The 14,825-nt window shown below is 47.1% G+C and overlaps 1 protein-coding gene across 5 annotated transcripts in view; it reads right to left on the minus strand.

Annotated features, from left to right (window-relative positions):
- ALPK3 (alpha kinase 3) overlaps nucleotides 1–14,825 on the minus strand; it is a 58,661-nt gene that overhangs the window by 25,888 nt on the left and 17,948 nt on the right. For 3 of the 5 annotated variants that reach the window (XM_081546923.1, XM_081546921.1, XM_081546918.1), the window contains 2 exons: nucleotides 7,447–7,564; nucleotides 5,685–6,924 (listed from right to left, as the gene is read on the minus strand). In XM_081546923.1, the coding sequence (XP_081403049.1) occupies nucleotides 5,685–6,924; nucleotides 7,447–7,484 (1,278 nt within the window). In that variant the 5' untranslated portion in view covers nucleotides 7,485–7,564. Of the gene's footprint in view, nucleotides 1–5,678; nucleotides 6,925–7,446; nucleotides 7,565–14,825 lie in introns of all 5 variants that reach the window. The other 2 variants (XM_081546922.1, XM_081546919.1) reach the window with 1 other exon arrangement.

Below are 14,825 nucleotides of genomic sequence, written 5' to 3' on the forward strand. Positions count from 1 at the left end.
GCTTTAAGCCAACTTTTTCACTCTCCTCTTTCACCTTCATCAAGAGGCTCTTTAGTTCTTCTTCACTTTCTGCCATAAGGGTGGTGTCATCCGCATATCTGAGGTTATTGATATTTCTGCCGGCAATCTTGATTCCAGCTTGTGTTTCTTCCAGCCCAGCGTTTCTCATGATGTACTCTGCATAGAAGTTAAATAAGCGGGGTGACAATATACAGCCTTGACGTACTCCTTTTCCTATTTGGAACCAGTCTGTTGTTCCATGTCCAGTTCTAACCGTTGCTTCCTGACCTGCATACAGGTTTCTCAAGAGACAGGTCAGATGGTCTGGTATTCCCATCTCTTTCAGAATTTTCCACAGTTTATTGTGATCCACACAGTCAAAGGCTTTGGCATAGTCAATAAAGCAGAAATAGATGTTTTTCTGGAACTCTCTTGCTTTTTCGATGATCCAGCGGATATTGGCAATTTGATCTCTGGTTCGTCTGCCTTTTCTAAAACCAGCTTGAACATCTGGAAGTTCACGGTTCACGTATTGCTGAAGCCTGGCTTGGAGAATTTTGAGCATTACTTTACTAGCATGTGAGATGAGTGCAATTGTGTGGTAGTTTGAGCATTCTTTGGCATTGCCTTTCTTTGGGATTGGAACGAAAACTGACCTTTTCCAGTCCTGTGGCCACTGCTGAGTTTTCCAAATTTGCTGGCATATTGAGTGCAGCACTTTCACAGCATCATCTTTGAGGATTTGAAATATCTCAACTGGAATTCCATCACCTCCACTAGCTTTGTTCGTAGTGATGCTTTCTAAGGCCCACTTGACTTCACATTCCAGGATGTCTGGTTCTAGGTGAGTGATCACACCATCGTGATTATCTGGGTCGTGAAGATCTTTTTTGTACAGTTCTTCTGTGTATTCTTGCCACCTCTTCTTAATATCTTCTGCTTCTGTTAGGTCCACACCATTTCTGTCCTTTATCGAGCCTATCTTTGCATGAAATGTTCCTTTGGTATCTCTAATTTTCTTGAAGAGATCTCTAGTCTTTCCCAATCTGTTGTTTTCCTCTATTTCTTTGCATTGATCGCTGAGGAAGGCTTTCCTATCTCTTCTTGCTATTCTTTGGAACTCTGCATTCAGATGGGAATATCTTTCCTTTTCTCCTTTGCTTTTCGCTTCTCTTCTATTATTTTATATTAAAAAAATTGTATTGGATATTTTTCTACTATGGTATTTCTTCTAGTGATGAATCCTATACATGCTGCCAACCAGTCTGGCCTCTTTCCAGATGCCTTCCCTTGTGACTGCATACTGCCCCACACTTTGTCCCTGGAAACCTACAGTAGTAACACTCATCACAACTTCGTTGAGCTTATGGTTTGGTGCAAGTCTAATCCCCTTGACTTTCACTTTAAGCAACAATCATGTCATGTCTCTCGTCAATCCCTCCTCCCTTCAACAGTTCTCAGAAAATACTTATATTCATGTAGGCTCTGAAAACCAAAGCACCCTGATGGTGGGAGGGGAGCTTCCACATCCTCGGGATGTGCAGGGCGTAAGGCACTGTGAGGTCTCGAGGCATTCAGCAGAGCCTCCTCATGTCAATACCATCCCCTCAGAGGATGTTATTGACTAGATCCCCACACTCCTATACCTCAGCTCCAGAGTTCTGAGGCAGTCTCAGAAAAGATCTCAGGTTAGGGCACTTTTAAAAGGCAGCCTTTGAAGACACTGAAGGCCAGTTCCCATTCACCAAGTGCCTTGAGCAAGATTGCTCCTACTCAGGGAAAGAGCACCCTGAATAGCATGGCTGGACTCAAGGAGAAGGTCTCTGGACATTCTTAACACCCAAGAGGCCTCGGTTGTAGCCTCTGCTCCACATTCATATCCAAGATGAAAGCCTAACTTGAACTGTCAGAAATACCCCTTATTTCCAGGAAATGAAATTGAGATGGGAGGTAGGCAACAGCATATCCCAGAAGCAGAGGCCTTTAAAGTACCTAACGCTAACAAGAGACATGTTACACCCATATGAAGAATAAGGGAATTCCTTGGCAGACTAGTGGTTAGGACTCCACACTTTCACTGCTGAGGGCCTGGGTTCAACCACTGGTTGGGGAACTAATATCCCACAAGCTGTGAGGGGTCACCAAAAAAAATTGTTTTTTAATTAAAAAAGAAAAAAAAAAGTAAAAAAGAAGGCTTGAATGACAGAAAGAAATACCATGCTACCAGATGATAAAGCTAAATATTAAGATACTGATTTTTCCAAATTAATTTTTATATTTAATGCAATCTCAATCAGAATACCAATGGTAGAGAGACAGAAAGCAGATTAGTGGTTGCCTGGACCTCAGGGTGGGAACAAGGATTAACTGCACAACGGAACAAGAATGTTTTTAGGGTGATAAAGTGTTTTAAAACTGGATTATGTGAGTGACTGCACAACTCTGAATTGTGTGCACTGACCTGTACACTTTAAATAGACGACTGTTATTGGTATAAAATCATACCTCAATCAAGCTCTTTAAAAATATATGCCTAGCAAATTTTACTAAAAGACCACTCAAAATTCACATCTGACTAGTCTTCCATGAAAGGATTTAATATACTTTTGATCTTGTTAAAAATAATTCATCAATGTTTTGAAAATGTGCGGGTTTTTTTTTTTTAATGGTGAATATAAAGATATAAGGTAAAAAAAAATAACGATATCTGGGAGTTTGGAAAAATTCAAACAATGATTCTAAAGTTATCCTAGAGGAATAAATAAGAGAGAATAACTTCAAAAATGTTTAAAAGAAGTATAAGAGGGTTGCTCTGTCAGAAATTAAAGCTACAACAATTAAATGAGATCATTCTGTTGTAAGAATCAACAAATAGTTTAATGGATTATGATAGATGTATATATGGGAACTAAAATAGACTTTAGTTGGTATAAAGGTAGTTTATAAAGAAAGAATCACAAACTAATAGGAAAAGGTTGACTATTCAAGGTAGGTATGAGAGGAAATTACTTATTACTGAGCTAGAAACTGATATTATGCTATATACCTAAATCAATTCCAGACTGATTTAAAAGTCAAATAAAGGAATTCAAATAAGAAAAATTATAAAAATGTAGATATATACTTAACCTTGGAATAAGAAAGAAAATCATAAACACTATTGAAGAAATGGTTAAAATACGTATATTGTGGCATCTTATGTAACCATAAAAAGTGAACTTTTTCAGATAACTTTAAGGAACCATTAGAAAATGCTCATAAAATAATGAGAAGTAAAAGAAGCAAAATATAAAACTAATCAAAATAATGTAAATTAAATTTAAAAAATAATAAAATACATATGTAAAACGATTGGTAGATACAGCAAGATATCTGGATGGCAGATTTATAGGTGAGTTTTTACTTTTTCCTTTTAGTTTTTAGAATTTCCCCCACATTTTTTACTATGGCCATGTCTTCCTTTCATTATCAAAAACTAAAATGATTTGGTAGAATGAGAATATGAGAAACCTACCAAATTCAGCTACTAAAAAGCAACATCTTCAGAATACATATGGCCATTATTTGCATTTTTCACATGTACGATGATACATTCCACAATTTTTTTAAGTATTAAAATAAAATAAAATAAAAGCCACACAAGCTCTTTGCGGCCACATCAGAACCTCTGCAGACAGCCTCTCCTGCCCTGTGCTGCCCCAGCCCATTCATCCCACCTCGGAGAAGGCCTTGCCTGGAGGATGCAGCCGTCTGGCTGTGGTACTCCCCACCGCTGTGGGTGGAGAAGCCAGACTCACTCACAGACTTGGCCACCAGCCTGATCTCTCTCCAAATGTGCTCCCTAGGGATCCATGAGGGCCATCCCTACAGTACACCCTGCAGTCCAGCCTGTGGGGTGTCAGGCACATGGAGTGGCCCAATCTGGCCACTAGGAGCTCACCACTCCAGCTGCTGAGATCTCATGAGACCAGGCATGAGGGGCTTAGAGTCATGAACAGATTTCAGAGTCTGGTTTGAGGTTCACCCCACTCCAGAGACCTCTGAACTACTGTCCCCACAGACTAACCTCAGCACCCACTGAAATAAAACCATCTCCCCTCATCACCCTAGAAACTGGCACTCCCTCCTACCTCTTTGAAAGTCCTTTCAATGGGAGAGGCAGCTCCTCCCTGTTCTCCTTCCCTTCCCTACTGCACCCTAGGAGGTCCTGCAGCAGTGTATACCTCACATCTGTCCCTTCACCCTTCCATCTTCTGCTTTGACCCCTGTGAAATGTTGCTTTCAGCTGCTCCCCGTTTCCCCAGACCCATGCTCCTGCATTCCTGTGACGCAAGAAACAATTTCATCTTAGTTCCCCCAAAATGCTGTCTCTACTTAGGGTGGCCAGATTTAGCAAAGAGAAATATAGGACACCCAGTTACATTTGAATTTCAGACAACCAACCAACAATTTTCTAGTATAAGTCTATTTTACCCAACCCACCGCCAATCTTTTTTTTCAAGTTGATATGTTGTGTTTTCATTTTTATTCAGTTTAGGAAATTTTTTTCTTCTTTTTTTGGCCACATGGCATTTGGGATCTTAGTTCCCTAACCAACCTAACTGGGGACCGAACCTCCACCCCTGCCGTGGAAGTCTTATCCACTAGACCACAGTGGAAGTCTTAGCCACTAGGTGAGGGAGGAAGTCTCTCACCTCCAGTCTTGAAACACTTTTGCTTTCTGCCACTCATAAGAAATACTGTCTCCTTTCTGCCCCTCTCTAAAACACTCCATTCTCTCTAAACTCCTGGGAAATAGTGCCTGCCCTCTACCCTCTGAAACATGAAACACTGACCAAACAGAACAAACAGTTTCCCTTCTATTAATCCTCTCAATCTTGCTCCTCCCCTCCCTCTTTACCCTCCTCTCCCTTATCAAACTCCTTATGCTGTCACCCACCAGCCTCTTTCTTTGAAGAGTGCATGTCCCTTCCCCATCTCCACACAAGACCTCTTTCCTCAATTGGCTACCAGATCCCCAGGAAAATACCAGCACTCCTGTTCTCAGGTAAAACAGTTTGCCTCTACCTCCCACCACAGGAATGTCTTAAACCTATTGCCATTTGTCTTGTTCTTAATATGCACCAAGCCCTGTGCCAAGCACTCTGATTCTCACAACAGCCCCATGAAGTAGGCATTATTTTTATTACAGTTTTATGACTTGCTGAAGATCACACAACATTGAGGATAGTCAGATTTGCACACAGGTATACCTGACTCCAAAATCTCAGATAAAAACCCAGATTAAGCCAGAATCTTCTGGAAGTTGGATATGTTTTAAGTATTTTAATAAGCATCCAGGTGAAGACCCACTGCCCACCACAGACCACTCCTCGTTCTCCCCCTTCTTTTCCTCTCCAAAGAACATCCTCCTCCTCTACCTTGCTCTGGGACATCATCACCTGGCAGTGAACGTCCCTGCTATCAGAGGAGACGGTCACAGTCAGGCTGTGCTGCCCACATGCCTAGCAGCTGGGGACTGCCTAGGGCAGGGGCCAGGCCTGTGGTCCCTGCTCCAGGCTAGCACCCCACCCCACCCCCTTCTATAAATATCCCACTGCTCACTGGCTGCCAAGCAGTTACAGCAACAGTTTCCATGAGGTCAGCGCCCCAAGTGGCCTCCAGGTCCCAACACTCACACATACCTTGCCTGGAGCGCTGGGGCCTGTTCTCCCCTGAAGGGGGCTGTCCCGGGTGCTGTGTCTCCGACGCGCGGGGGGTGTGGGCACTTGGGCAGAGGCCTGGGATGGAGTCTTCCCCAAGCTCTGAGCCTCGGGTTCCAGATCTTGACTTGGGGAGAAATCAGGCTTGCTGCTGGCGGTGGGCTCTACTTTGAGCTTTGGAGGGGCAAACCTCTTCCTGTTGAAGGGCCTGGTTGGCTGGGGGGCTGAGGACGCAGGCTGGCCGGGGGCAGTAGGCCCCCTCTCACTTCCAGCGTTGCTGGATTCCTGACGTGACAGCCTCTCTCCAGGTGTCCTGCCCTGAGGGGTCTGGGCCTCTGCCTCCACCTGGGGCTGGTCTGCTTGGGTGCTCTCCAGGTACATGTCCTTCAAGGAGAAATACACTTTCGGCTCTGGGCCTGGGACAGGGGCCGGGGCCTGGGTCTTTTGGGCCTGGTCTGGAGTGCCTGCACCAGAGGCTGGCTTCCTGGTGCCATCTGCTCCAGGGGATCCAGGCCTCCGGGCAGCCCTGCCTCTGGGCCGGGTCTGAACCTGCTCCATGTCCAGGGGCCCCTGTGTTCCACGGGAGTCAGGCTTGTCTGAACTGGGGAAACGGTTTTCCAAGGTGTGATGGCTTCGAGCTGCCTTCTCCACCTCTGGCTTCTGCACTCCTTGCTTAGGTTCCGCATCTTTCTTCTTCTTTTTGGCCCCAGACTCCTTTTTGGGAGCTCTCTGAGGCCCCAGCTCCATGGCCTCACAGATGTAGGTCAACAGGCCACGCTCTCCATCCTCCCCATTCTCAGGGGCAGCCTCCCCATTGGTGGTCACCTCTCCAGAAGCAAGACTGTTGATCAGGCCCAAACCTGGGTGCTGACCAGGCTCAGTCTCTCCCTCCTGCCAAGCCACCAGGGGCCCATCCTCGACCTCCAGGGCGGGGGCCGAGGGGACGGGCACCTCGGCCCCGCTCAGCCGCCGCTTTCGCTGGAAGCGGTCAGGGCTGAGTTTGCGCAGGGCATCAGCCTCGCCCACAGCCTCCTTCCCGTGCTTCCAGCTCTGCTCGATTTCCCGCATCTTTGCTGCAGCCTTGCGCTTCAGCTTGGCAAACCAGCGCTGGTGGATCTTGTACTCAGTCATGGTGCCCACCTCCAAGACCCCTGAGCAGGACACAATGCCCTTGGCGTTCCGGGCAGAGGCCTGGTAGATGGCAGCATCTTCCTCTCGACACCTAGAGGCAGGAGCATGAGGTGGAAGGTGAAAGCCCCCCATCCCCACAGCCAGAGTCCTGCCCTGCCAGCCCTGCCTCAAGTGCCCCGCCCCAAGTGCCCCGCCCCCCGCCACTCCTCACCATGGCTGAGGACACTGAGGCTGGCAAGAGGGTGGGAGCTGACTGAGGCCACGCTGTTCTAGGAGGGATTAGACCTGGGGCCCAGGAGGCTCCCTTCATGAGCAGGTGACCCACACAGCCCGTGTGGGGTAAGGGTGACTTGGGAGCTTTTTTTGGCAGCTGACCTCATGGAAAATGTTTCTATGGGTCAGGACCTCCTCTAGCTGTGCTCAGCTCTCTGGCTGTCAGAAATACTGCCATCCTGCCCTTAGGAGATCCCAGACACTGGCAGCCAGACACACTTCACCAGGTGGTTCAACTCTACAGCAGAACCCTGCCCCCACCCCAGATCCTGCCGGCCCGGACTTGGGCCACAGGACCTGCAGGAGGGCAGACAGAGCAGAACAGGCCCCGCCCCCTCACCTGTAGAGCTGCAGGGTGTGACGGTTGCCCTGATGCATGATCTCGTATTTGGGCAAGCCACAGTAGCGGTCCAGCTCTGTGTCATCCTTGTACCAGGTCACCTCTGGCTCTGGGTACCCTAAGAAGGAAGTAGCAGATTGGGTTGCAGGGAAACCAGTTCCAAAATAGTGAGCAGAGAGGAGAGGATCCCATGGCTTCCCTAGACCACCTGAAGAGACTGGACTGGTCCACCTGCCCCAGGCTGGCAGGAGGAAGAGGGCTACCCTATGGCTCAGCTTATATTTAGAAGCTAGGCCCTGTCAAGGCCAAAAACTGTTCCCCTTCAGCAACTGGAAGGCAAATATAGATGAGAAATTTCCTGGCTACTGATTAGAAGGGAAGCAAGGAGTTTCCAGAAAGGTTTAGCTGGTAGTAATAAGTTTCCTCTCTTCAGTGGCCTTTTGTACATCCTCATCTGTAATAACAGCTTTACTCTCAGAGGTCTCTCCCCAACACCCAACATCAGCACCAATGCCAAGCACCCTTCTTTCATTCCAGGTTCCTGAGCTATTAGTATTATTTGATGACACACCTAAAACATCCATCCATCCATCTACCCATCCATTTGTCATCCATCTATCCACCCATCCACACCTACCTTCTCACCCATTCACTGCTGTGAAACTGATTGAGGTGTTTTTCCGGCCCGTCCTCTCTCAACTTTCAGCCCTACTCATAAAGAGAGCTTCCAGCTGTGAGGGCCACATGTCCCTGCCTCCCTGGCCACTTAGCTGATTGGTCCAGTAATGGACTAATCTAATTCAATTCTTTGATCTAGTATTTGGGAATTGGAACATAGAGACAGTCTATCCTTGGGTCTGGAAATAACTTGGAAGGGGTGCAACCATATTCTGCCACACAGACTGAGAAGTAGACAAAGCTACAGGGAGATGGAAATGAAGTTGATGTTCAGGATAGAATGAAAAAAAGGAGACAGAGAGGGTGGTACTGATATCCTTGCAAATACTGGTTCCTTTCCTTGCCTGGCCACAGCCACACTCCTACTTGTGAATTCCATAAGAAATCCATCTAAGCCTTACCAAGGAGTTCTACTTCATTTCTTAAGCTGACTTCAATTAATTTGCAATGATTATTAGAAATTAAAGACTCCTAACATTGTTGCTGTTCAGTCACTAAGTCAGGTCCAACTCTTTGTGACCCCATGGACTGCAGCACACCAGGCTTTCCTGTCCTTCATTATCTCCCAGAGCTTGCTCAAACTCATGTCCATTGAGTTGGTAATGCCATCCAACCATCTCATCCTCTGTCACCCCCTTCTCCTCCTGCCCTCAATCTTATCCAGCATCAGGGTCTTTGTCCCTTAAATACGTGTATATATTAGGTGTGTGCTGACTGCCAAGCAAGGGTTATGAAGATACAGAAGCTTGACACCTCTCTGCTCTAGGGAACCTACTGTACAATAGAAAAGACAGGTCTCTACACAAGGCAGGGATGCAGCTGCAGCTAGGCACCCACACTCTCTGCCTTCCCTCCTGTCTCGATAAACCACCCAAGTGCCCATCTAAGGCACCCGCACTGGATCCCATCTCTTCTTGCCTCATCGAGAACATCTCTCCAGCAGTTGTTCCTCCTTTCCTGTATTTTCAGGCTTTTCCTCTCTTAGATCGTTCCCATCAGCATACAAGCCTCTGTACCGTCTTCCTTCTTTTCTTTGACCTCACATCCTCCCCTGGCTCTTGCCCCCATTTCTCTCTTTTCTCCTTTACAGAGAAATTATTTGAAAGAGCTTTCTGTACTGTCTTTACCCTGTCTCCTCTGATCAGGCTTTTGTACCTACCGCTGCACCAGAATTGCTCCTGCCAAGGTCACCCGTGACTCACATATAACCAAATCTCTCAGCATTGACCTTCCCTTCCTGAAACCTTTACTTTGTTTGCTCCTGGATCCCCCTCCTTCTGAGTGCCTGTCCTACTCCACTGGCCACTTTTTCTAATCTCTTTCATCTGCCCTCTCCCCACCACCTAGGACTATAAGTGTTAGATGGGCCAGAGCTCAGGCCTCAGAACCATTTTCCATTCTCTCTATATATAACCTAGGGGATCTAATCCTGTCCTGCAGCCTTTAAATAGTTATATCTTCCTAACTCCCAAATTTGTATCTCTAGCTCAGACCTCCCCTGAACTCCTGGTTCTTATTTCTGACTGTGAACCTGACATCTCCACTTGGAGGTCTCATGGGTATCAGACTTATCAAGTCCCAAGCCAAGCTCCTTATTCCCCTCAACAAGCCGAGTCCCACTTACCTCAGTAAATGGCAACTTTATCCTTCTAATTTGGCACAAGTCAAAAACCTGGAGGCAATACTTTATTCTTTAATTTTCCTAACATCCACTCCATCAGATGATTCCACAGGCCCTCCCTCCAGAATATATTCAGAATCTGATCACTTCCTGTCACTCCCTGCCACCAACCTGCTCCATCAGCATCATCTCACACCTACCTCAATTTCTCAACAACCTCCTTGCTTATCTCACTAGTTCCACCCCAGCCTTTCTTCAGCCCATTCTCAGCACAGCAGCCAGAGTGAGCCTTTTAAGAGGAAGTAAATAAGGTCACATGACAGCACTCCTCTGCTCAAAACACTCCACTAGCTCCCATCTCATGAAAGCCCTCATGATCTAAGCCATATCAGCCCACTGGCCTCACCTCTTCCCACTCTCTACCTTGCTTGCAGTACCCCAGTCACACGCCCCTGCTGGCTGGCCTCAAGTATCACATGAGCATCACATCTTGATTCCTCCGGCCTCTGTCCGCACGTTACCTCCATGGAGAGACCTTCCCTACCACCTGTATGCAATAGCGACTCTCTCTCTGGTGATTCTTCTCTCTCTGTTTCTTTTTCTTCATATTCTTCATAGGATAGTGGCCACAGGACTGGAAAAGGTCAGTTTTCATTCCAATCCCAAAGAAAGGCAATGCCAAAGAATGTTCAAACTACCTCACAATTGCACTCATTTCACACACTAGCAAGGTAATGCTCAAAATACTTCAAACTAGGCTTCAACAGCATGTGAACTGAGAACTTCCAGATGTTCAAGCTGGATTTAGAAAAGGCAGAGGAACTAGAGATCAAATTGCCAACATCCACTGAATCACAGAAAAAGCAAGAGAATTCCAAAAAAACCCTATGTCTGCTTCATTGACTACACTAAAGCCTGTTGTGTAGATCACAACAGTGGAACGTTCTTAAAGAGATGGGAATACCAGACCACCTTATTTGTCTCCTGAGAAACCTGTATGCAGGACATGAAGCAACAGTTAGAACCGGACATGGAACAATGGGCTGGTTCAAAGTTGGAAAAGAAGGACGTCAAGGCTGTATATTGCCACCCTGCTTATTTAACTTACATGCAGAGTACATCATGTGAAATGCTGGGCTGAATGAATCACAAGCTGGAATCAAGATTGTAGGAAGAAATATGAACAACCTCAGATATACAGATGATACCACTCTAATGACAGAAAGCAAAGAGGAACTAAAGAGCCTCTTGATGAGGGTGAAAGAGGAGAGTGAAAAAGTTGGCTTAAAACTCAACATTCAAAAAACTAAGATCATGGCATCCGGTCCCATCACTTCGTGGCAAATAGATGGAGAAAAGGTGGAAACAGTGACGAATTTTATTTTCTTGGGCTCCAAAATCACTGCAGATGGTGACTGCAGCCACAAAATTGAAAGATGCTTGCTCCTTGGAAGAAAAGCTATGACAAACATAAACAGCATATTAAAAAGCAAAGACATCACTTTGCCGACAAAGGTCCATATAGTCAATGCTATGGTTTTTCCAGTAGTCATGTATGGTGTGAGAGTTAAACTATAAAGAAGGCTGAGCACCAAAGAACTGATGCTTTTGAATTGTGGCACTGGAGAAGACTCTTAAGAGTCTGAGCAAATTCTGGGAGATAGTGAAGAACAGGGAAGCCTGGCATGCTGCAGTCCATGGGGTCACAAAGAGTCAGACACGACTGAGCAACTGAACAACAATGCGTTGCTACCTGATCGATTATACCCTGATGAGCTTCCATCCATCTACTCCAACTCCCTGGGGAAAGAACAGTTCCATGACTTGTCTGTGTTATTCGCTGCTATGTCCCCAGTTCCTAGAATAGTGCCTGGTATGGAGTCAACACTCATTAAGTATTTATAGGTGAATGAATGAAGCAATGCACTAAGGGCTCAGGGTACAGAGAAGGGGACAGGCATCTCTGGCTGAGGATTCAGAGAAGGCTTTATGGCATGAGAGGCATTTGAAATGGCTGTGAGGGGGGTGGAATTTCAGAAAATGTGGGTTCAGTGTCTTCACTTCCCTTCCACAGCACAACTCCCAATACTGGAACCAACTGTTCCCTTCTCTGTCTCCCCTCCTCTACTTATACCCCATGTGTATCATCATCTCTCCTTCACTTCTGTATCTCTACCACCTAAGACAGTGCCTGGTACATAGTAGCTACTTAATAAAAATCTGCTGGATGAGTAAGGGGACAAGTGAGCGAAAAAACAAGAGGTGGGAGGGGAGGGCATGCTGATGAAGGAACCATGACACCAGAGTGTGGGGCGGAAAGCAGAGGGCACACTGGGGAACCGTGACAAGAACAGGGAGCAAAGGAGGCGAGGTTGCGACCACGTCAGCCAGGAACAGACTCTGGGCAGCCCTGACTGTAAAGCGAGCCCCATGTTTCCACTGTGAGCTAAAGTTCCTGGTTACATCACCATGTGTGTCCTCACCATCTCAAGCAGTGAGCTCATCCCTCCAAGGGCCCAGCTCAGAGCCTCCTTGCCCCATGATCTGCCCTGTTGGGCCTCAGCCTCCAGGGCATCTGAGTCCAGTCAGGCTGCAGCAAGAGGGCAGGGACAGGACAAGAAGGGGATGTTGAGTGGACCCCACAGCCACAAGGCTGGGGGGCTCCAGCCCCCATGCCACCTTTTGGTGTCTCTTCACTAGGTGGGGGCCAACCTGAAAGCTTGGGCTCCCTGGCAACAATGGGTTCTGGAATCAACTTTAGTTGAGCTGAAAACATTTCTTTCTCCCCTGGGTAATATGAACTGTATTTTGAAACACACAAAAGCAAGGGAGGTCCATTACTCCCAGCTGCACACACACGTGCCCATGTGCCCACAGGCTGGTATACACACACACACACGCACACGGCCCTGGCCAGGAGACCCCACAGTGGTACTGACACCTGTGGCCCTCCCTCTTCCCCTTCCTACCCTGACACCTCTGCTCCACAGCCAGCATGCCTCAGTCTACAAGAAACCTAGCTCAGAGATTTACAGCTTCACCCTAACCACCCCCAGTTTGGAAAAGCTCAGATTCAGGAGAATAATACTGATGAATGTATATATTGAGTTTTCAAAGAGCTTTCAAAGATAGAATTTTATTTGGTCCTCATAATAACCCTGTGAAGACAATTGTGAACATTTATTGAAGACTTACTATAAGCCAGATACTGAGCTGGACATTTTTCCTGTATTACCTCATCTGCTCCTCTCATGAGTCCTATGAGAAAGGTGCTGTTATCCATCCTCAACTTAAAGGAGAAGAAACTAAGGCTTCTGCCCAAAGGCGTCGAGCTGGTACGTGGAAGAACCAAAATCCAAATCCCCCTCTTCTACAAAATAGGCAAAGCAAGTCTCTGAATCCGTCTTACACAAAAGGAACATGAGACTCAGAGAAATCAAGTAACTTACTCAGGGTCACATGGCTGGCATGTGACAAAGTCCCTGGCTTCCTTTCCCTTATTCCTCTGTTCTTCCCACTAGGAATTCTGGGGATAATATGTAAGTTTCTGCCCCCAGCAGTCATCATTTTAGACTTATTTCTCTAAAAAGAATATCTTCAGGAACTTAGTTCTGTCTAAAGTCTAAAGGCTAACTCCCTCTGTCCAGCTGGCCGCACACAAGCACAAGCTAACAGAATTCACAACAGAGGTAAGGAGAGTAGGGGAAGGGAAGCTGGACAGAGGTGGGCACCTCGAGAAGGACAGTAGCCCTGGCCAGGGGGTCCCTGGGGGAGACAGGAGCCAAAAGGCTCCACCAAGGCCCACTGTCCCCCATATGCCCACTCTGAGGAAGAACCCCAGGGTCGTACACCACTTCTTAAAGTCCCGAAGGACTTTTTGCAGAGTCAGCCAGCAGAGGCTCTGCCACAGACTAGTCTTCCTCATCTGAACCAGAGTCTCACCCACCACGAAAGCATCACCTCCTCCCGGCAGGGCCCTGCTTAGCCTGACTTATCACAAACTCATCTAGGAAATGCTAATCACAAACTCATCTAGGAAATGCTACCAGCAGGGTGGGAGGAAGAGAGTCAAATGTGGTCACTCTATCTCCATGGGACAAGCCAGGATCACCATGGCAGTCTCATGTGAAGGCCAGTCAGGTTTACAGCCACCCACCATCTTCTACTCCAGATGGGGGCGGGGTGGGCCGGAGAGGAGTGGAGGGGAGACCCTCTTTCTAGCTCTGTTTCCTTTGTTCTCTGATCTTTCTGTATAACTCTTTCCCTTTCTCTGACCCCTTTCTTACAGTCTACCTTTTCTCCCTGTTAATATAATTGGGAAAGGCTTATTTACAGTGCACTATGGTTATCACAGAGACTTCGTTGCTAATCTGCTACATGAAACTCAGGTAACCTAAGATCTCTGACACAGGTAGGGGTGAGGAGTCAGGAGGAGGAACTAGGTACAACAGTGGACTAAGGTATGGATGGTAGAGACAGCGAGTGCCTGGGAACCTCACAGCCTTACTTGGCAGAGCTGTAGATCCCATCATGGCAGGTGTTCTTGAGCAGAAGCCCACTGCCCTGGTGGGTCATCATGAGACGAGGGGATTATGGCAACTGAGGGGAGAAAAGCTTGTTCCTTTGAGTTGGGCTTGAAGCATGGAAAAGCTTACTTCCATGATGACACTGGAGGTATTCAGTAAAATACCCTAAGACTCTGTAAGTCAGACTCTGGTCAGCTTCAGCACGTTGCTCTCAGAGTCCGTGCCTACAAAGGATAGAATGGAAGAAGGCGAGGAGGGAGGCTCCTGCAGCAGCTGCTGTTGTCAAGGCACTGAGGCTGCAGCTGCAGTGAACAGGCCATTTGGAAGATGTCATCAGCATAGTCAGGGTCACCGCAGTCATACTTGCAAATATGTACTGAGCACCTTCTTTGTGCCTGCTGCATGACGTGTCAGGGGTATGCTCTGTCTCATGGTCTTATGGGGAGAGAGATGTAGGAACCAAGAAGCTGTACTGTGAAAGGCACAGCAAGAGCTCTCTGTGGAAATGCTGGAGATGACCATTTGGAGGATAAGTTGGTTGAGCTGGGCCTTGA

This window comes from Giraffa tippelskirchi, chromosome 12 (assembly GCF_054371585.1).
Source record: "Giraffa tippelskirchi isolate mGirTip1 chromosome 12, T2T-mGirTip1v1.2.pri, whole genome shotgun sequence".
In the NCBI taxonomy this organism is placed as follows: domain Eukaryota; kingdom Metazoa; phylum Chordata; class Mammalia; order Artiodactyla; family Giraffidae; genus Giraffa; species Giraffa tippelskirchi.